Here is a 23,227-nt window from a genome sequence, read left to right as displayed (position 1 = left end):
TCTCTACCGCTGTTGGTTCCTTTAGCAGTGTCACAGTGCCCTCTGCTGGTCAAGCATGTACAAGTAGCAGTATAAATATGGACTTTATAAGGCAAAACACATAAAAATATAGACTAGTCGGCTTTGTTCAAATCTCCGAAAGTTTGCACGTCGGATGTTCGTTAGTAGGGGACTGAGTGTACTCTTATTACTTATATTTGGGTCAATATGGTTAATATTACAGTCAACAGTCATTGCGACATGGGATGTCACGTGTGCAATACATTGAAAATGTCACCCAATAAAGTCCCAAATGTTTTCTCCAAAAACTCACTCTTACTGAACATGCTACCTTATAATGTTGGTGCAGTCATACGCTCCGCCAATCCCAACTTCAATCACAGCCAAATCCACCTGAACAAAGGAGCACAGTCAGGTGCCAGAATTCTAAAATAAAGAACCATGTCTGCATCTTGGATAATATAGGATACTTTTAATAAGAGGGTCATAGTAGGTATGGGAAACACCAACTCCACACCGTAATTGGATTGCTTACCTTCTCCTGCAGGAAGATATGGAAGGCCAAGATGGTGAGAAAACGGAAGTATGCAGGCATTGTCCCATCATGGGCTTCCTAAACGTTTAAAAGGAAATAAAATTACTATTCAATAACCTCATGATTCTTTACAAATATTTATCCAAAGTAATTATAATATTAAACATCTAATTACAATAATACATTTAAATTTAACAGCTTGGAGAACTTGTTAGTGGTAACTTGCTTGTTGGACTCGCTGACTTATGTGCACTTAGTCTATTCAGCCTCCCAGGTATGTTTATGCTCCTGTGTAGCTGAATAACTGTTAGTGTTACATTAACATAGCAGACACCTATTCAGCCTGTTCTTCTGTGTGCTATTGTGTAGTTGAACAACTTGCCTTTCCAGATTAAATGTGCTGAATAAATGCGACTTATTTTCCAGTTCGTCTCATGTTTCCCCCCCCCTCCCCCCCCTTCATGACATTTTTTGACTACTACTCTGAAGTGACTTAGAGTTTGGAAAATAAGAGTTGTATTGAGCCATTAAATAGTTTTTGTTTTGCTGGTTTATAGCAAACTACTGTAAGTGTATAAACCTTGAAAACAAATGTTTACTTTTACAGTGGAACCTGGCTGAGTAAACTTTTTACCCAAATTGTGTCTGTACTTGTACAATATTATGCGTAAAATTTGTTGTCATTTGGTACGTTCAATCTTGTGGTATTAATAAAGATGTGGATGGATGATACTTTCCAAACATAGCTTGTTCATCCAAATCTTGCCTTTTTTTGTTTTGTTTTGAGTATGGTCGCAAAATAACTCACAGTGGAGCCAAAGAAAGGGCCAGCATTTTGATAAAGGTGAGAAATAACTCAAATAACTTGCAAAACATGAAGGTGTCGTCCGGCCAGATCTTGTATAGCTAAATGAGTAACCAACATATTAAACAGTTCTGAGCATCTCAGTACAGTTGTACACCGCTGCAAACAAACGTATTGTTAAATTAAGACCGTTTTGACTGTCAGTCAAAACTTGGCAAAGTGAGAATGTGTACTTGTTCCACCACCTACCTTTGTTTCATCTAGACGGCCGTACACCTGCCAGAAGTATTTAGTAAAGAGCTCTTTCCCGATAGGTTGTCCGTTGATTCGAATCCTCTCCCTTACTTGTACCAAGTGTGGGGAACTATAACCAAAACACACATCAAGTTTGGAAAACTTAAAAAAAAAAAAGTCAATGTAGAGTATGCAAAATAGGTATTTTATCTCTTGCTGATTTTGTGGGTTGCAAAGATATGAAAAATTCCATAATTTTTTATGGAGTATTTTAAACTGGAACCGAGAGAACCTTAATCAATTGGGTTTTTTTTTTTGTTTCTAAGGGGGAAAAGTATTTGATCCCCTACCAACCAGCAACCATTCACTATTGAATAAACCATTAATCACTATTTGCAACCATGTCTGTAATTTGCCCATCTTCACTGTATTTTATCAACAGAATCATAAATGACAGGAGAGGAAACTATTATATACAGTGGTGTGAAAAAGAGTTTGCCTTCTTCCTGATTTCTTATTTGCACGTTTGTCACACTTAAATGCTAGTCAACAACAACACAACTGAACAAAAAATGCAATTTTTAAATGCAACTGTTAAAATATTAGTTATTGTTACTATTAATTATTATGATTATCATCATCATCATCACCACCATCAAGTTAAAAACGTTTAAAAAAAAAAAAAAGAAGTCTTTGTGTTTTTGTTAGTTATTAGGTTTTTTTCTTTTTCTAGTTACATTATGCCTTTTTGCTCTTTTTATCCCACTTGTTTATTTTACTTAAGCATGAGCCACCTTCCACAGATGACCCCTGTTGGACACCAATGTATGTTTTGCCATAAGGCGAGTGTGCCAAAGCTCTGCCTCCTTGACGATGTTGGTCAGGGGCTAGGTTGCATTATGGAGGGTTTACATTACAACACTTTCAGCGTTACAGAGGTGGGGCTTACTCCTGCACGCCGGATGCTTCACCTTTGTTGATGGCTTGTATTTCAATTACCAAATAAATGCATGATGCAAGTAACACATAGGTGCACCATTACCTGCTAAATATAGCGGCCCAAATTGTCAACATGGATCTCTATGTATGAGGTGTGTTATGAAACTGAACTGGTGATTGAAAAGTGGCGCTTAGCCAAATGCAATGGGGGTCAACAGAACCGCTTGGTGATTAAGGGTGCGGACATGTCCGAGCATCTACATGGGTTGATCTGACAAATCTTTAAGTAAAGTTGATCAAATGTAAAATTACTACAGCTCCTGCTAGGAAATCAACAACTTGCGGTTTACCTCCAATGGAAACAACAGCCACACGTCACTCGCTGATGGTGACACTGGTAACACCAAGGTAGGTTGGATTGCAAGGTGTGCCTAAAGCACTTAATGTGCGCTTCCAATAATGCCTTGCACACTGCCACTTCCATATTACTGTATTATCATTCATAGTAGCCATGCCACAGTTGAGATTGGCTTCTGGCTGACACCTTTTCTCCAAATGAGAATCACGTAATGTTTTAATCTTGCAGTAATGTGAGGATATAAAAAGTAATGTAAGGATATTTCGTCATACTCACTAAAATGAGTCATTTCAAGAAACAGTATAAACTTCTGCGTCTTTGTGATCTGTCCATCTATCTTAATTTCTAAGAGATTTTTCCTTTTTAAGTCACGCCCTACAAGTTTTTTCATTTGGTTCCAGATCCTTTTGCTTTCTGTATTATAGACAAGAAAGATTCCTAAGATTTTTACCAATTTATTCCTTAATGTTGTGAACAGTTTTCTAGCACTAGCTGACCTACTTTTGATTGCATTTTTTAATGCAAGATCCCTCTCTTTCATGAGCTTTAGTATGCCAGGGTCCATCCAGGGTAATGTGTTCTTGTTACGTTTTTGTTTGGAACTGAAGTCTTTAATGGTTCTCTCAAATGTTGTTACAAAAGATTCACAATCCATTTCACAATCTGTTCCCCACAATATATCATCCGTGTCGATGAGAAAGCTTTCTGGCCACAACTGTCAAATTGTGATCAGAAAGACCAACATGTTATGGGATTTTAATATTCTCTCAGGTCTATTGGTAAATATTAAATCCATCTGGGTACTGCTCAGTGTGGTGATTCTTGTGGGCCCTTTTGATTATCTGGACAAAAATCAAATTTGTTATTCTTCTGATTTTTCTGCATGATTTATTCTCCCAGTTTACATTGAAATCCCCCAAGATAGGTATCCTAGTTTAAGTTGTAATGTATTCCAATGTAACTTGTATACATGTTCAAAATCAAATTAAACAATTTCCATTAAACTATTACACATTTTAATGCTTACCTGTAAAATCCTGTCCGGAAGCCATAAGTTCTTAAAATCTGCTCGGTGAAAGCACATGTTGAGCCCTGAAAGATGAAAAAGCTTAGAACTGACATATTTAAAAATGTATATACAAAAAAATGTATACAGTGTGATTCAGCATTCAATGTCCTGCAAATTGTGTCCCTTCTGTTCTTTCATGATATTTTTAAAGTCCAATTTTTTGCTTTATTTCGTATAAAAGCTGCATTTGGGTGACCCCTCTGTCACCTTCAGTTCGAGGCAAGTATAGCAGTTTGACATCTGACCTTGGGCGGTGTAGTCTAAGGGTGATCAACTTTTGCCAATTCGTTTAGTTTAGTTTTAGTTTGATGGTGAAACTGTAAATTGATTACTGGGACAGCCAAGGTGTTGATTGCTTCAAGAGTTAAGGACCATTCTGACTTTCCAGTTGTACTCTTATCTAGGGATGCTCCGATCGATCAGGGTTCTATGCTGCCGATACAGACACCGATCATCCACAACTGAAATCGTCTGATACCGATCACATGGATTATTTATACATTTTCCAATTTATTAATAATGACTGCTATTGGCCAGGGATGCTGTATAAAGGAGAAAAGTCAGGACAATTCCAAGGTCCTTTGACTGCCAGGGGACCCAAACAATAGGTAATTACTAAAAACATTAGCAATTAATTAAAAGGGGGGGCAGCAATGTGATTGTTTTCCCATGGGACCCAGAATTCCTGGCTGCACCCCTGCTACTAGCTATATGATAAATCACCTTCATTTAGAGAAAAACATGTGAGATCGAATTCACTCGTGAGGAAAAACATACTGTATTTGAGATTGCTCGTTCACTCACTTTAATTTGGAGAAAATTTACAGAAAAACATTTGAGATCGATTTCGCTCACTCACATATTTGTGAGAAAAACCTATTTTCGCTTGCTCACTCACTTAATCAGGTGGACCTGGTTTAGGTTTTCTCTTCCAGTTCTACTTCCCTGTTTTCTCCAGTCTCAGTGATTGTCATGACGAGTTTGTGTTCTTGTTGAGTTGGGGCTTTATTTGCAGTTCAGATTTTGTTGTTTGATTGCTTTAAGTCTTGTTAACTGTTAACTTGTTTTCTTTCAATATAAATCACCTTTGGTTTGCCTGCTAGTTTGCGTCTCTATTTGGCCTTTTGCTGGGGTGTTTGTCACACATTTTATACATTAACATGGAGGTGGGTGATGTTGGTTGAGTGTAATTGGGGAGTAAAATATGCCCATTATTCCTTATTCCTCCCTGGGTCATGTCTTCTGTGCTTTTCATTTGTTTTTGGCGTTTGTGGTGGAGGGCCTCTGAGGACTCACTGGGGACGTGGACCTTGTTAAGACTGTGGGACATTCAATGCGGGATGCCAGTGCTTTTTTTTCCTCCCTCTTGGCATATTGATGTCAGAGCCTCGTCAGCGACATTCATAACTGGATTGTTTTGCCCGAGTTGCCCGGTGCGTGCCACAGAGAGGGCAGGATGAACATTTACAATTATTAAATGAATATTTCAGTATAATACCAAAAAATAAAATGTGACATTAAATTGAAATGTCAAAACAAAACTGTGCACATAATATTAGTATTACCGTAATTTCCCGTGTTTAAGACACTACCTTTTTTCTTAAACAATGAGCCCAGCATACAGCGGTGCAGCTCATTTATGGCGATGTTGTAATCTTCTGACTTCTCCTATACGGAAGAATTATTACCAATCGTTTAAATACTGTGTCGCGCGTGAATCAGTGAGGAAACTGACTCTCTTTGGCAGGAGCCAATCATGAGCTACAAGGGAACTCAGCTTGTCAACCCATCGGAAATCGCAGGTCATTACTCAATAACAGTCTGACTCACGGCGTCATCTTAGAACGCTAAATCATCACACATCAACTTAACACTGAAAAGATGGGTAAATATACAAGACAAGTACCAATACGAGTTTAGAATTAAATACTACTATTTTACAGAGGGAGCCCTCTGTTGGACACAGGCAGCTGAATGAGCTTGTGAGTTACCTTGTAGGTCGCAACTGGCTCCTGTCAAAGAGCCATCTGGTCATCACAGACTCGTGTGCACCACAATATGCCATTTTATGACGTGGACATGTGTGGCTTGTAGTCCGGTGAGGCCTATACAGTATATGTACAAATCCTTTTCCTCCCTTGAAATTTAGTGGGTTTGCCTTATAGACAGAAATTACGGTATTAGTGCACATTGAGTTTTGTTTTGATATCGTTCATCACATTTCTTTTTTAGTATTATTACAATTATATTAAAATAATGATTTGAATTGCTATCATATATTTTAACATAACCGTAATAGTAATATAAGATTATGATGATCATTATAATTATTATTAAATACACACACCTTTTGAAATACACATGTAGCTTGTGTGGGGTCAGCTCACCTTGCCCTTTGTTCCAGTCACATGAATGATGTTTAGGTGGTCTAGTTCTTTCACCTTTAAAAACACACACACACACACACACACAAAAGCAATGAGGTAATAAGTACTGACACAACCACAACAATAGCGTCCTTTGTAATCATTACGTGGACAGAATGCGTCCCTTTGCCCCATGTGAGCTCAATCATGTACTCACTGTGAGACCGGCCCGTTCCAGGAAACCTCGCATGGCCTGGAGCTGCAGTTCAGGGTGGCTCCGCTCCCGCCATACCTGCTCCAGAGCGCTGGCGTTTGTCTGAAGCGTGTTAAGAGTGCAAATGGCATCCTACAAGAAAATCGGTTAACTATTCAATTATCAGTCTTGCTGATGCCTGACAATTTTAACCCATAAATTAGCCAGAGCCGTATGTGCTCAAAGTCAAACGGCGGTGGATATACCACAAACCAAGTGGAACACAGAAGACATTCCTGATGATCTTTTCTATTTGATGTAAAAAATAAAAAATAAAAAAGTGTGATGTTACATGGTTCATGCTAAAGGTATTCCTTATTTGGGGGAGAGAAAAAAAAATGGTAGACATGTCATAACTTGACACTTGTGTACTACTTTGAATTGAGGTAAAGAACATATACAGTGGAACCTTGATTAGCATCATTCATTCATTCCAGAATGTCTGACTAACTGAAACGGATGTTAACCAAATCAAATTTTCCCATATGAAATAATGTAAACCCAGTTCATCTATTCCAGAAAGCAAAAAACTTAAACACAAAGAACATCTTTATAGTTTTACAATTACATATATTTGACCTGCAGAAAACAATTTGAAATGCATATAAAGGATGAATGAAAGGGATAAATTGACATTTAAGTTTACTTTTACCTTCATTGAAGACATGATTCTTCACATGACCGTTCCAAAAGACACGATGTGGCAGCGTGATCAAAGAAGGTGAGAAACACTATAGAATTCAGTAACTAACTCATGGCAAAACAGGAAAGTGGTGGTGGTTGATCTTGCTGCCAAATTGTGTCGCGATTTCATGTTGCAATGTTTGTGCATAATCGCGCAGTGGGAAGCGGGGCGCAATTTTAGAGCAACAGCGTTGGTTATTATCAGAGTTGTAGAGCGATACATGACAAACACATGGACCACACAGAAAGGCGATTGACCGTACCAACACAAGAGTGGAAGACATCCGAATTTTACGGCTTAGTCATTTTAGAGGTACAGTATGTAGATGTGACCGTGTGGCTCCGTCATCGGCTGCAGTGCACACAAACAAATGTTCCAACAACACTGGGTAAAAGTGATGTTAAATGTTCAGTTGTCCATTCATTTGTCATTTGTAATTATTTTTGCATCATTTTCTGCATGTCAAACTGTTATTGTCTATGAAATTTGCTTTGTGCTAACATTTTTGGGTGTCGAGACCAGATTAATTGGATTTACATTATTTTCCATGTGAAAATTCGCTTTGGTTAGTTTTGGTTTGAGTCGTACCTTCTGCAATTGTAAAACTAATAAAACGTGTTTTGTGTTAACATTTGAGATTCAACCGCTGATGACATAGCTGACTTCCGAGTGCAGTTGGCATCTTGTTAGCTAGCTAATAGAATGCCAACAAGGAAGGACGTTTTCTGGTAAAATAAAAATAAATAAATTAAAAAAAAAAACACAGTTGGACTCACGCAGTGCATTAACACGACAACAAGAAAGCGTGCCATTTTGTGCGCTAACCGGGGAAAGCATCGAAACAGACAATATTGTTGCGTAAATTTACGAAAACATTAACACGGACACCAACTAACTGAGGTCCAACTGTATAGAAAATCACTGAAACAATCCCATTTACAGTGGATTAACATTTCTGCTATTCTGACAAATGCGTCTTTCCATAGGTCACTTACTTTCTATGAATTCCTTGAAGAAATATAGTAAGGGCAGTTGAAATGTAGTCTTTGCATTAGAACTGTTAAATGGTTTTACAAAAAAAAAAAAAACAACCTAAAAAGCTTTAAATGGCATAAATAAATAAATAAATAAATAAGGCTTTTGGAGACGAGCTACCTCCTACATACTGTATGTTTACCTCACAAGCCAGATCCTGGAATAGTCACTTGACTGTCACATGACAACCATTCCAAAATGTTTCATACGTCACTTAGCGTCTTGATTTCATGTCAGCAGAAAGCTGTATAGGACACATTGAAAGTCTTGGTTCTGATGGGTTATATGTTCCATTACTGAGGACTCCACTGTCTTCTCCAATTTTGGCAAGGTTTGACAGACCAAACTGAACTGATTCATTAAATGCTGATGATTCATTCATCAGCAAATACTGACGGTATTTAGGTTTCCACATGACACGCTTGCATTATCAGACACACGATTGCTATTTCATGTGACTTATAACTAACTTGATCAGCCTGCCTTGCATTCATGCTTTCAGCGCAGTTCTTTCCTAAACGTCACATGATCAGCTGCCACGTTGCTGAAAAACAACCCCCCGCCCCCCACTATTTTAAACAAGGAACCATGACTTTGAAAAAGCTCACAGAATTTGCATTGATATCTTCTATGAAGGGATGCGTGCCGAAACGTATCGTGATGGCACTGGTGCCAACATACACGGGAGTAACCAGACCAAAAACTAAGTGCATCAGTCACTCACTACATCGCTGTTCGAACGTGGCTCCCTCACTCACGATTTTTCAAAATTAATAAAAAGATGGCTGTTTTGTGGTTGAATACAGCTTATTAGGAAAACAAATATGAATATTTAAAGAAAATTGTATGTATTCTTGACCTTCTGTAAATTAAGCGTAAAAATTGCTAATTGCCAACAGCAGGCCAATGTGAATGTTCACTGCATGTTTGTTCTCCGCTTGTTATAGCGACTGAAGTGCATCATGAGTCTCTCATGAGTATTCGAGTGAGAGTCTGTTATGTCTTACAGTATGTCTAATATGTCTTATGCCTACTGTATTGGGTAATACGAGTGTAAAAGTGACTATCGGGGTGTCATCTCATGTCTAGACGCCGCTAACAAATGCTTTCCAAGTAAAGGTTCAAGCACTGTTGCAAAGGTACAGATTTGGCACCGCAATCAGATATGTAAACGATATGCAACCCTACTTATATCTAGGGATGTTCCAATCTTCATGATTGGGATCGGCTGCTGATCCGCTGTATTTGTGAAGATCGGATAATATCTGCTTCCGCCACGAGATCGCGCAGATCCGGTTGCCGTATAACGTTTGCAACTCTGGGCCACACGCCAACATAGTAGGTTGCAGTAATGCACCTCAGAGCTGATTGCCCCTTGACTCCCGCAAGAAAAAAAACGTAACGCCGCCATTCAGACATGTCCGCGGTGTACCACGGTGAAGTTAGTTTCACGTTGGATATTCGGCTCCGTAGCTACAGAGGTGGTTCTCCCCACTGTGCCTGGACTGCTGTGTCATGGTGCAGGGAGCTCGCACGGTAAGTGCAGTTGTAACCCCTGGTTGTTTATACTAAAGGACAGTCAAATTAATACTGCGTTGAAGAAAGTTAAAAAATAAATAAAAATAAAAAAGTCATATTCTAAATCACATCACAAATTGATTGATTGTTGGTCATTCTGTGTAATAAAGTAAATTCAGCAATACTAAGCTGCATTATTTTTAATGCTTTGAAGAGCTATTTTCATAACCATATTCAATTTCACCAATTCATGTTTGTAACAAAAGCCAAAACATGTGGATTGGCACATCCCTACTTAGCCTCTGTTAAGGCTAGTAATAGGAATTTGGGTACTGAGGAGGCATGTAAAAGTAAAAGTCTTGATTCATATAGACTTTGCATGATTATTTTATTTCACACAGGTTTACTGGCCTTTTGCACATATTTTTGATTTGATCAAATTGTTCATATGCTGCTGCTTTTTCCACACAATTTCTCATAAAGTATTTAATAATAGTCAAATGTTTAGAATTTGTTTTATTCCACAATATCGGAATCGGTCAGCCCTCATAACAGCTTTGCAATGTTTGCATTCAAATACACATGCCATTACGGTCTCTGTAAGACATCAGCTGGCAAGATAAAAGAAACGTGTCAGAGAAGAAGCCAACTGTACAAGTATTCAGATAAAGATTCTCAGTTGCGTTGGACAGAGAATTTACTACACGAGGAAAAATATGATCGCAGAGAAAAACTAAAATTAACACTTATCAGCGAGAAATACGCTAAAAACCCACAGCATTTGAGCATGTGGAGTCAAATTATGGAACGGATTGAGTGGAACTCAAAAAGCACCAAGATGAGCGATTTTAAGAAACAATACAAGCAGTTGATGTTTGCAAAATGTACGAGTTTTGAACTTGTTCTGTTATGTCTATTTGTATTGATTATTTTTTTATGTATTTATTTATTATACTGATTTATATGATTATCATTTATTAAGATTGTGGAAAAACCTTGACAATCATATTACCACATTGTTACATTCCCTTATCACTTTTCTACTTATTAAAAGAGACCACATATGAAACAAGAATTGAATAAATGTATTGCAATTGACGTGAAATGGAGGGGGTGTAGGATTAAGTAAGTTTTGCTTCTTCTTACTCCTTTTGGACATGTGAAATGCGAATTTCACATGGCTGCAGGTTACAGCAGCTCTTACATACAAATGCGAATTGTACTATGATGTATTCCATTTTAACTTGTATGCATGTTCAAATAAAATTAAATCATCTTTTTTTATTCCCAGTTACACCGTAGTAAACTGACTCAAATGTAATCTCAAAAGATGTGGCATTAATGTGGACGACAAGGAAAATCTAGCCACAGACCTCATGCTCTGAGGTGTTAGTTTCTGCAGGCATCGGTCAATACGATCAAAGTGTCGTTGGGAGAAGGAAAAGAAAAGGGGAGAAAGTGAAACCAGCTCCTTTCTACTGGCGGAAACTAGCACACCCAGTCTGCCAAAGGGCTTGCAAATTAAGAGATGGCTTTGAGTCACCTTTGAGTGTACAAATATGGGAAAAGAAATCCAACTGGACTTGAATGATGCCAGAGGAGATGATACAACCCACCGGTTTTGCTCTCCAAAATAACTGTGTAAAATCCTGAGTCAAACACACAAGCCAAAATAAAATGCCATGGCAACCATTCAAATATTTCTATGTCCTGGCAGCTAGTCAGTCACATTTACTGCATTTCAGCTGACAGATTAAAAATACATCAACTACGCTGCCATGCGTATCACTCTACCCAAAATGAGCTGTAGTGTTTCCCAATACATCCATTTGTGGCGGCCGACCACTCACTAATTTTGACCGCAACAGATCAATTTGGTGCTACCTATTTTCCATATTTACCCACACATTATTCGCATCATAGTCACTGTCACTTTTCCTTGTCAGTGATGTGATGTGAATAAGGAGACGCTGTGACGTTTCAGTGGCAGCTGGCTGTGTTCTCCCCCCCACCCCCCCAAATGCGATCAGAATGTTTCGAATGCTATTGGAAATACCCTAACAATATGCAAATACCGTAAAAATATTTAGAATGTAGTCAGAGTTATAGAATACCTTTTGAATGCCGTTCAATATTTTTCCACTTCAAATCCACCTTGACAGTTTAACATGCTAAAAACATTCGGGCCGGCCACAAGAATGGGCCCTAATATTTCGAATGTACTCAGAATTTTAAGAATGCACTTAGAATATCCAAGAATAAACCAAGAATTTTAATTCCAACGCCATCCAGGCTGCCTCTGCCTCTAATGCGACTCAGGTATTAACAGCCACCTGAAACACCAGCATCGCTACGATGACCAGGGCTTGTTCCTCTCGCTGCGGCGTTTGAAAAGTGCAAAGTTTGCCAAGATAACCCTGGGGCTGAAGCGATCTGCTATTTCATCATGGATGATGGCGATGGATGACCAGCCCTTTGCCATTTTTGAAGATACCAGTTTTTGTCAGCTAAAACCCCTTGGAACCACGGTTTGTCCTAATTTTTTTTTTTTGTAAATAGTAGTGACGTCACGATATGTGACTAGGACAAATCTACAGGTACTTTGAGTCACTCAACTTCTTACAAACTACAGTTAAATCTAAATTTAAAAAAATTTATATTTAAAAAAGTTCTGTATCGGTCTAGAGAAGCAGAAAGTTAAAAGGGTCACATGACATGATTCTTCCAACGTTGCTTAAATATATTCTATTTTGTTTGTAATTATGTTGTACATTCGTTTTTTGAAAGCAAACATTAAATGACTAAAAATGTAATTTTTGTACGTGGCGGCGGCCATATTGGTCCTCGACCACAGCGGGTGGCTATCATACTTGCTTTGTTCATTGTCGTCCTAAATCTGGATCTTGTGCAGGTTCACAGCCGAGACCAGGGATCTTGGCCTCAAAAAGGTCAGCGACCATTGCTTTACTATATACAGTAGTACCTGGGTAAGAGAGTTGTTTGGTGAACAAAAATTTTGCCTTGGTTTGCGTTAGCCCGCTTGGTTAGCGTGCAAAATGGCACGCGTAACAAACTGTAGAGTCGTCCGTTTTTTAATCATGGGAAATTGGTTCCAGACCTGACCGCATTACGTGAATTTTCCCTGGCTCTTTGTGAATCGTGTATATTGAATACAGGAAGTGAACTAATTCCTTAGGGATTGCTGTGATATAGGAAGGTGATAAGATGTATCCCAATGTAACCCATGCATATTTGAAATAAATGCAACAAATAAAAACGTGTTTTGTGTTAAAATTTTTGGGGGTCTGGAACGAATTAATTTGATTTACATTATTGTCTATAGCAAAACTTGCCTGGGTTAGAGTCAGTTTTTTGTTTGAACCTGGCCTTCTGGAACAAATGATGCTAACCAAGGCACCACTGTATTTGTATACTTAATTTGGAAATTTTTTGGGCAAAAAAAAGTACAGTTTAGTGAGAGTGAAACTGTGACATTTGAAGCAGGAAGTGATGAGGGATTACTGTATTTCCTATGGGAAAAATTGCTTGGTTTTCATCTGACCTTTTGGAACACAAAAATGGAAATACCACTGTACTGTGTAAGGTTCTTACCTCACCACCACCAAAAGGTTTGTGATAGATTACATTGTGCATTTTATTTTTTTTATTCATAAACATTTAAGTAGCTTTTAATTAAAAATACACCTTTTGCTCTTTTAAAAAAATAAAAAATAAAAAAAAAAGGGGGAAGCGCCTGGGGCTGTACTCAAGTGTCTCTGTCGTCAGGAGGACGACAAATATTGTCTTGAATTTCCAAGGAAAGCAGAGCACGTGCTGTGCTAGCTATGTGAATGCACTTTGACGTTTGGCTAAGTTATACTTGTGGCTTGATAGTCTCTGTCCACAGTTCGACTCTACATTTGACAGTAAATGAATGATAAGGCTCCAGACAACGCTGACAAACGCTTGCTCCAAGTGTGTTCCTGTCAACCATGTCGAAGTCGAGCAGGAAACTTTGTAAAACTCAAGAGTTGCGGCATAAAACATGTGTTCTTCCTGACTAGCTAGCTTGCTAGCAAACGATGTGTAGTTGGGACAGTACGGACGTAAACAAAGCTCACCTGGTACTCCATCCCTGGTATCTGAGGAACCGCCTTGGTGCTGTAGTGCTGGAATGGAATGCCCGCCAGCCTGCACGACAAAACTCGCTTTCCGAGCCGCGCGGCGAGCAAGGAGGTCCGTTTCCACAAGCGAGACATGCACGCCATCATGGGGCGCTGAGTTGTCATCGGAAGTTCAAACCACATTTGGTGCCACTTACAGGAAGATGCAACCAAATATGGTGTTAAGGGCGTGACTAGATGGCCGAAGTCACTGCAGGTCGGCAAAAGACAGCGCTGAACTGAGCCAAAAACTTTAAAAGATAAAAATAAAAATAGAAATCAACTACAAAAGGTATTATTATTATTTGGTTTCATAATGTGGATTTAGGTTATATTTTAAAATTACCTAAATCAGGCATGTCCAAACTGAAATACTGAAAAGAGAGAGGATGCAAGGGACACTTTGATATGCAAAAAAGTTATATTTCAAGAAAAAAAACTGCATCTCAGCTTTGTGATATTGGTGAAAAAGTATATTAGTGTAATCTTTGCTCCTTAAAATAGTTAAACTTTCTTCCTCAATAATCTATCAATTTTCTTCTTGTAATATGACTTTACTACCATCATATTTTGACTTTCCCCACAATCCTTTATTTTCCATAAATTACAACATTTTGTTTTGTTTCTTTCTTTCTTTCTTCTGATTAAAAAAAAACTGCTACTGACATTTTCACTCACAATATTACAACCTTATTCTCATAAAATGACAACTTTTTCTCGTGAGACTAATGTCACAGTTAGGATGTGGCGGCAAAGCGTCTGTGGACCCTATAGTGCAGGGAAGCAACTAAGGCAACAGTGGAATGCTACTCAAAAAAGCTTTAACGCCAGGCACTGGGCAACTCAGGATCCAAAAATATAACCATGCAAAGTTCCAGTTTGTGAAGTTCAAAATATGCAACAAACATAGGGCAGATAGCAGACTCACCACAAACGACAAAGAAAAATCCAACAAAAACAGGATGGAAAACTGGGAACTAATACATAGACTAATTACACAATAAAACACACATGTGCTCGACACAAGAGGGAGAAGAGAGCTGACTGGAAGAAACACAGGGGTCAGGGCAAGACACAGGAGCTAATCACTACACAAACCAGGCCACACAAAACACAGACAGCACAAACCAGAACACAAACAACAGAACATGACAACTACAAATTTTTTCTTGTAATAATTTGACTTTATTCTCGTAAAATTACTGCTGATTTTTCCATTGTTGCAGTTGTCTGCAATAAAAAAAAAAAATGCTGCTGACCGCAAATGGCCCCTGGGCTGCACTTCGGACACCCCTGACCTAAATCAAAAGTCTTACTCAGAAGTTTGGGTGGTAGAAGTAGCAAAAATAAAAACATTTCCAGGAGACAGACCACAATCACATCATTTGTTGTTGTTGTTGTTTTTTTAATTAAAATCCTAATTATTCTATCAAGATTATGTTAATGATAATATGATCAATTAATGGATTTATCCACTGATACCTCAAAATTACGTAATATGGGAACATGTTAAAATTGTTTCTTGTTCGTTATAATTATGTTTTAATACAACATTTAGACGTTAATGAGTGTTATTATTCCTCCGAGTCGCCAGGGGGCATCTTTTGTTGGAGACACTTGATTTGATGCCTTCATGTACCGACTTTTAATCAGTCATTATTATTTCACGATACAGTATTGGGCGGTAGGCGGGTTAAAATGATCACACCAACGTTTGTCTGTATATTTTGGCCTTGGTGTACATTGTTACTTTTTAAATAATTTGTTTATTGTAAATTACCACTTATAACAACGGCTGTTAAAATACATGAAAAGTACCATTTCATATTCCGAGTGATCTTAAACGCACCATATGTGCTCCTGGTTGACTCGACACCGCAGTCATGCAGCGAGATAAAACAAATAACTCTGGCGGGGCTGAAAAGTAATAATACGTTGTTTTCCCAACACATGTTTACCTATTTGCATTGTATTAAGTCATTATACATTTGGGCTTATTTTTGTATTGCTACCTAATAACGACTAAAATGTCTTCTTCCAGGCCTGACCGAGAGGCTGCCATCATGTCCAAATACTACGATGGAGTCGAATTCCCTTTTTGCGACGAGTTCTCTAAATATGAAAAACTAGCAAAAATAGGACAAGGGACATTTGGGTGAGTAAACTAACAATAAGCAAATACTATGTATATTTTAATTCTAGTTAATCCACTGTGGTGTGTTAATGTGACTCACTGTGCTAACTGGATGTAAACTCAAGCAACAAACAGCGGTCAGCGTTGTAGCTCACTTACTCCTGTACAGTACTAGTGAGATGAAGCAGTGTTGCCAGATGCCAGATATGATTTTACCAAACATTTTAAATGATCGTATTTTGAGGATAGTTGGGGTACATACCCGATTCGGCGTTGCTCAGGACCGTCTGCTACAGTAAGACATTACCACAGAGAATGCCACACGCAGTGGTATAGTTTTATAATGATGCAGTTTTACCTTGAAATAAACTACAAAGCAATGTTGGAAAACGGTCCCACTGGCAGAACAGCGCCCCCACCTGTGTGGCGTGCAGGATGAGCTGCTGCACTGAACAGCCAGAATATCACTCCTATTTAAACATCCTTTTAATAATCATGTACCATAAATATTTTGAGACTTAATCTCACTAATACTTTTTGAACGATCCTTTTTGCCCGCCTGCCTTGACGTGCTCATAGTCCATTGTTTGTTTTCATGCTGCGTGCACGTACGTGTAATACAGAGGCAGGATGAAACCTGTTTGTTTGCTAATAGCCATGCATTGAAGCGCTGAAATTATCCTACATTATGGGATTGTTGGAATTATTAATCGTACAGTGGCTGCAATTATTTTACAAATGCAATCATTGTATTCCACTGTTGCTTTGAAGTGAATCCCAATAAGGAGCCATGTGTGAATGGTCAGAATGCATGCTGAGCAACAGAGGGAGGGGCGGGGTTACACACTCTGCACAGTCGTGAGCACACGAACAAGAGGGAGGGAGACGAGCGAGTGAGAAAAGTTTCTAGATAATTAGAGACAACAGTGCTATATTTTTACATTACAAATTCATTTTACACATTTTTAGGCAATAAATCAGTTTAAGCAACTGAAACAAATCTGAGGAGCCATTTGGGAGCCCAAGAACCTAAAGAACAGGTTCCCTTAAAACAGATGTAATCCCCATCACTGTTGTCTACATCTGGGGAGTTTAAAAATAATACATTATTACAAGTTTGTCTTTGAAAGTATCAAAGCTGTTTGAACTGGTAAAATATGAATAAGTTCACTTTTAAAAACTAGGTAAACGTTGGGCTGTCTTTTGAGTAGAGGCGGGCGGTTTTGCTATTGAATTGTTTTCTCATATTTAATGATTTAATACAATGAGGTTACCACTCATAGGAGGGGCCAAAGGGGTCGGGTGCAATGTGGAACGGGGCGCAGCCAAAAGCAGGGACCTTGGTGGTCAGAGTCTCGGTTGTAGAAGCTAGCTCTGGGTACGTGGAATACAATGTAACAATATCAAGAAAATGATTTTATTATTCCCTATTATTACGTTTGAGCAAAATAAAGTCAATCGTGCAAAACAAGTAAACAAAAGCAAAAACGACTCAAATAAACTCCGTTTTACATGAATGTATATTGAGATATTGCTTTGTCCTTCACAGGGAGGTGTTCAAAGCAAAACACAGACAGACTGGGAAGAAGGTCGCACTGAAGAAGGTTTTAATGGAAAATGAAAAGGAAGGGGTAAGATGTACTCTGTTTTCATTGAACTTTACTTCCTTTTACTCTTTTGTTGTGGTTTGCCCACACTTTTAAAGGAAAACTGCACTTTTTGGGGAAGGTTGCCCTTCATCCACAATCTATGTGAAACTAACACATTTCTTTCCCGTTTCTGTGCGTTCTAAAGAGGGAAAACGAGTTAGCATGAGTGCGCTAACAATGCATGTCATGAGACACATCTATTTCGACTATAAAAGTCCTCTATAAAACCTCTAACAACGTTTTATCATTTTATAAACATGCTGTGATAACATGTAATACTTAGTCTTTTGCCTCATTTTGATCATTTTCAACATTACCGGAACTTCTTTCCTAGGCACATTGATGTCACATAGCAACATAGAAACAAACACATACACCTAGCATTACCTATTCCAAACACAGCAGCACCACGGAAGGAGGCGGTCATGGAAAGGCGTGGTTTATCGTGTAAGACGTGGATAAAGGTACTCACCGATGTAGGCAAAAGTTCTTCTTCCCATCCAAAATTATTTGAAAAAGGTGTTTGTGAAGCAGCTCTCGTCACGTCTCAACACTCCTAACTCAGACATCCACCCACATGCACCTTGGAACAGACGTGGCAGCAAGTTGTCTACAAACTGCCAAAGCCAAAATGTTTGCCCTCTTTCTTCCAATCTCCTGCACAGAATCAACTGGTTGAGAAAATATTGACTCCCGTTGCACAAAATCCTTGAAATTGCCACAAACGTGTTAAGAAGCGCATGCTAGCAATGTGCGGATTGATACCGAAATATCGATCCTTAAGATACCAGCTCTTTATGCTTCTGAAATCAAAATAGTGATACTTTTGATACTTCAGATATATGATTTTGTCCCTTGTTTTTTCTGATGTTGTATATTAGCTTGGCTATATTGTAAATCACCCCGCTACCCTAAGTGTTTAAAATAAATCAGTAAATTACCATTATGTCTTGTATTCTTTATGCTATGATTTCAAATACTGTAAACTATTTTTTAAAATTTACCGGACACATTAGGTGAATTTGCACATAGTATCGGATCCGTATCGACGATACCAGACAGAATTTTATCCAGTATCGGATCGGAAATTAAATCAATCACATCACATCAATCTGTACTTCCGTAAACACACGGAAATGCGAGTGATGTTGTGCTTTTGCGCATGCACGTCACTTTCCAGACGCTTTGCGTTCACATTAACAAGTCACATTTTTATGGTAATGTGAACAACCACATAAAAAATCGGTTTTAAACAAAAACTCCAAATTGGGCATCATACCTTGCAGTGTGAACGTAGCCTAAAGCTGAAATAAGTCACATTTTTGTAAGTATATGGATAGAATAAAACCTTACCTGTTTAATAAATGTCCGAATGTTCTGGAAGAAGACATTTTTAATACATGATAACGCCTGGACGCAGGAACAAATCTGTGGAAAGAAACTTCAAAACATTTATATTCAAGTTGAATGGTTTGATATTAATACATTGGTTGAAAATAGCTCTGTGAGAAATTCAAAGTAAAGTTGATAAAAAGTTCATATCAATAAACATTTATTGAGAAGTTCAGACATTTCATCCAAAAAGATCTCATTTAAACCATGCAAATTTTTATGACCCTGCCTCTCAAAAGCATCGGAATCGAGAATCGTTAAGAACCAGGATCAAAGCAAGGAATTGGAATCGGAACCAGTATGGTTCAAATTTAAATGATGCTCAGCCCTACATTTATGCACAAATATTTAAAATGCTAACAGTTAACATGCTGGCCCCTAGTAAGATAGCACAAAGTAGCGAAAGCGCCAAGGCATTCTATCGTATTCCTACATCATGCCATGTATATATTTGCATTTAGACCAGGGGTGGGCAAACTTTTCGGGCCGGGGGCCACATTGACTTTTAAAATTTGACAGACGGGCCGGGTCAGCACAAGATACGATACATATAAAAAAACTGCATTTGTTAACAGTACATATGAAACATAACCAGAAAAAAGCATTAAAAGTATTAATATACATTATCTTGGAAAATAAAACCAGCTTGGCTTTGAAGGCTCTGACGTTGGCTTGCATTTCATGCACAAACTGGTTTCCCTTGTAGCTTCACATTCAGCTGGTTCACGTGTGCCAGTATGTGCACAGAAGAAGCTAAGTCACAAAGCCAAACTGTGTCATTCAGCTCAGGAAATGTCAGTGTTCTCAAGTAGCTCCAAAAACAAATCATCTCCCGTTTGAGCTCCCACACAAGTTGACATACTTCTCCCAAACTTCAGTGTAGAAACATGACCTCCTGCTCTGGGTTGTCCTCTTTCACCTGTCCTGAATTCTCTTGAGCATCCCGACGTTTTTTCCTGTCACATTTGGCGATCCATCTGTGGTAACGTTGGCGAGCGAGTAGAAGAGCGGTAATTGGAAATGGCTCTCTCAAGTCACAGCGCCTACAGCGCCACCTGGTGTTGAAATGCCGTCATTACAAGTCAAAATGAAACGATGCAATCATTCACATCAAACCTTAATTCTGTACAATATACCTATACATACATGTACGTATTTACAGATATGATGTGGAAAAGGGCAGTAAACCTGTGGGAAATAAAATAATCATGCAAAGTCTATATGAATGAAGACATTTACTTTCACATGCCCCCTCAGTCCCACCGTTCTTTTCATTCTTAATCTAACAGGTAGGCTATAGTGCAAAAAGTACAACCTTTTTTTAAATTTTTTTTACTAAACATCTCTATTTGGCTATAATCGGCCAGCTGATTAAGCAACACTGCGCTGTATCATTCATTTTAAGAAAATGACCACATTACCTGTCATCTGCGTCAATCGACTAACTGTTTTTTACCGATTATTCTCTAATGGCTCTAATTGGCCGATTTGAATTGGCCAAAATGATTCCCAAAGTGAAACCCACAGCATACTGGCTCACCCAGGATGACCTTCATGTATGTAATAAAGACGTGTCATTTCATTCATGCGAAACTTAATGACAGCAGCACCCCAGTGCAAAATAAACAATCAGAAATATTCCAAATAAGGGTAATACTAGTCCACATATTAAGAGAAATTGTGTAATACTGCAGAATAGAAGTGATGACCTTGAATGCAGTATATATAATTGTATATTCAACTTTCTAACGGTTCACTTATAAAATGTTCTCTCTCTTTGCTGTTTCAGTTCCCAATCACTGCTCTCAGAGAAATAAAGATCCTACAGCTGCTCAAGCACGAGAATGTGGTGAATCTGATTGAGATCTGCAGAACCAAAGGTTGGTTGCATTTATCCGTGCAGTGGATCCCTTGCACAGTTGCAATTCAGTATTTGCTGCCCCGCCAGTCCATGGATTTTTTGGTCTAAATAAAAATGTATTTTTATTTTTTACTGATTTTACTGATTATTTTTTTTTACTTTTTTCACACATTTCCAAGTCAGTAATAATTTATAAATACAAGATAATACAGGTAAAATGTACAGTTTGTACATGTTTATGTCTTTGTGCATCACTGATCATTTTTCCCTTAAGCTTTGAGATTTCGCACTTTGTTCGGCGGTCCTTGAATGCACCACAGTCATGTGCGGCTACTCCGTGACGCCAATTCCATCTGTACTTCAATCATCTTGCATTATAATTACAACAGTCTCAAACGTAAACATGTTTGGAGGGGGAGGAGCGAGCCGTGTGTCAAAAGTATAATTTTTCTGGATTTCCAAACTCCTGTACTTGGTCAGTGTTTTGTGTATAGCATTGTCTGCGTATTTTGCAAACAGCACAGCAATAACGATTTCCACTGCAACTCATTTTACAGGATGCATTTACTCTTCATATCAGAGCAATAACACCAAGATATTTCTCTCGGAGTTTTTTTTGTCCTTTTTTTTTAAATCTAATCGACCAAGTGTTATCCAACATTCATTTTATCATCACTGTACCTCAATAATGTAACACTTCCAACCATGGAATTTCCATTTCACCCAGCACTGACCATTTGTGAATATACATCGAATAGAAGATCCTCATGAACTTGTCTGCAGGTTCCAACAAGGTGTCCTACATAATGTTGTGTGCTTGCTTGATGTTTTTTTATCTCCTAATTCTTTCAGCCACTCAGTATAATCGATACAAAGGCAGCATCTACCTGGTGTTTGACTTCTGTGAGCATGACCTGGCCGGGCTGCTCAGCAACACAAATGTGAAGTTCACCCTGGCGGAGATCAAGAAGGTCATGCAAATGCTGCTCAATGGCTTGTACTACATTCACCGGAACAAGGTAAGGCAAAGCTCACCGGATTTCCGTTTATGCTGACTTTATGATTGCTTATGCTGCCAAAACATATGCAAATGGCCAAAATATGTAGTGGAAAATATTAGGGATGAGGCCCCTTCTGTGCGCAGCACCTGACGTGTTCACAACACCACAAAGACGCTAGATAGGAAGACCGATTACTTGACTTCGACTTCCGAAGTACGCCATGCGTGGGTTTGGCCACCATGTTGGTAAGCAGGATCCAGAAACAGTACACTGCTCAGAGACAGCCCAAAAAATCAGATTAGTCATTTTTCCAGTTTCCAACAACAAAACAAAGACAGGTATGTGTTGTAAAAACCTTGTAGATGAACTGCTTGTTGTAAATAAACAGCACAGTGACCAAGACTCAATGTAGATCCACACAATATAGCTTGAAGCTACTTTGGTTCTCTGGGCGATTAGTTGAATTAATGACAAGTCAGTGATGATGATGATGATCATTTAATGCAGGGGTCACCAACGTGGTGCCCGCGGGCACCAGGTAGCCCCCCACGACCACATGAGGTGCCCGCAAGCCTGCTTTTCATTCAGGTTTTCAGTTAATAATGAAAGAACAGTAGAAAGAAATGCATTCTGAAATACAACATGTGAGTTGTGGACACCAGCATTTTGTTCATGTTCTGGTAAAACAAGCATATTCGCTTTGTTTGGGTTTAAAATAAGCTCTGAAAATAAATGTTACAAAAATGAGTAGCTCTTGGCCATTTTCATTTTGTAAAAGTAGCTCTCACAAGGACAAACGTTGGTGACCCCTGGTCTAATGTATTAACAATGCCACTACTGAAGGAAATGTTGCATTGTGTAAATACCAGAGGTGGGAGAAGGTCAGTGTTTTGCAAATCTCAAGTCTTTAATTCAAGTCAAGTCTCAAGTAAAGATGTGCAAGTCCAAGTCAAGTCAAGACAAGAACGGTTGAGTCAAATCTAAAGTCATAACTTGAAATTTTGCGTCCTTTCAAATCGTAATCAGTGTTTTTTGTGTTTACCAAATAAAATGCCATTTTAACAATGTAACAATCTATTAAATTTGACAAATACAATGAGTGCATTCTGAATTTTTTAATGTGAGAAATAAAACAAAACCAGCATGACAAGTCTTGGTCACAGACAAAAAGAGTTTACACAACAATCTGGATGTAGTGGGTGCACGATAATGTGTTCCACACCCTCGTGG

General features: G+C 38.5%; 2 protein-coding genes across 4 annotated transcripts in view; one reads left to right on the top strand and one right to left on the bottom strand.

Annotated features, from left to right (window-relative positions):
- The window catches only part of fpgs (folylpolyglutamate synthase), a 51,819-nt gene extending 35,412 nt beyond the window's left edge, over positions 1–16,407 (bottom strand). Inside the window, exons 1-9 of one of the 3 annotated variants that reach the window (XM_054758337.1) lie at positions 16,357–16,407; positions 14,307–14,334; positions 13,919–14,211; positions 6,524–6,652; positions 6,328–6,381; positions 3,899–3,963; positions 1,590–1,704; positions 536–613; positions 332–393 (exon numbers count right to left, since the gene is read on the bottom strand). In XM_054758337.1, coding sequence (XP_054614312.1) covers positions 332–393; positions 536–613; positions 1,590–1,704; positions 3,899–3,963; positions 6,328–6,381; positions 6,524–6,652; positions 13,919–14,211; positions 14,307–14,319 — 809 coding nt within the window. In that variant the 5' untranslated portion in view covers positions 14,320–14,334; positions 16,357–16,407. Of the gene's footprint in view, positions 1–331; positions 394–535; positions 614–1,589; positions 1,705–3,898; positions 3,964–6,327; positions 6,382–6,523; positions 6,653–13,918; positions 14,212–14,306; positions 14,335–15,219; positions 15,242–16,356 lie in introns of those variants that run through there. The other 2 variants (XM_054758338.1, XM_054758340.1) reach the window with 2 other exon arrangements.
- cdk9 (cyclin-dependent kinase 9 (CDC2-related kinase)) overlaps positions 15,741–23,227 on the top strand; it is a 15,044-nt gene continuing 7,557 nt past the window's right edge. The window contains exons 1-5 of the mRNA XM_054758347.1: positions 15,741–15,884; positions 16,002–16,115; positions 17,644–17,725; positions 20,925–21,015; positions 21,849–22,015. Coding sequence (XP_054614322.1) covers positions 15,844–15,884; positions 16,002–16,115; positions 17,644–17,725; positions 20,925–21,015; positions 21,849–22,015 — 495 coding nt within the window. The 5' untranslated portion in view covers positions 15,741–15,843. The remainder of the gene's footprint in view (positions 15,885–16,001; positions 16,116–17,643; positions 17,726–20,924; positions 21,016–21,848; positions 22,016–23,227) is intronic.

This window comes from Dunckerocampus dactyliophorus, chromosome 17 (genome assembly GCF_027744805.1).
Source record: "Dunckerocampus dactyliophorus isolate RoL2022-P2 chromosome 17, RoL_Ddac_1.1, whole genome shotgun sequence".
Classification (NCBI taxonomy): Eukaryota; Metazoa; Chordata; class Actinopteri; order Syngnathiformes; family Syngnathidae; genus Dunckerocampus; species Dunckerocampus dactyliophorus.
This window is presented reverse-complemented; position numbering and strand designations above follow the sequence as displayed.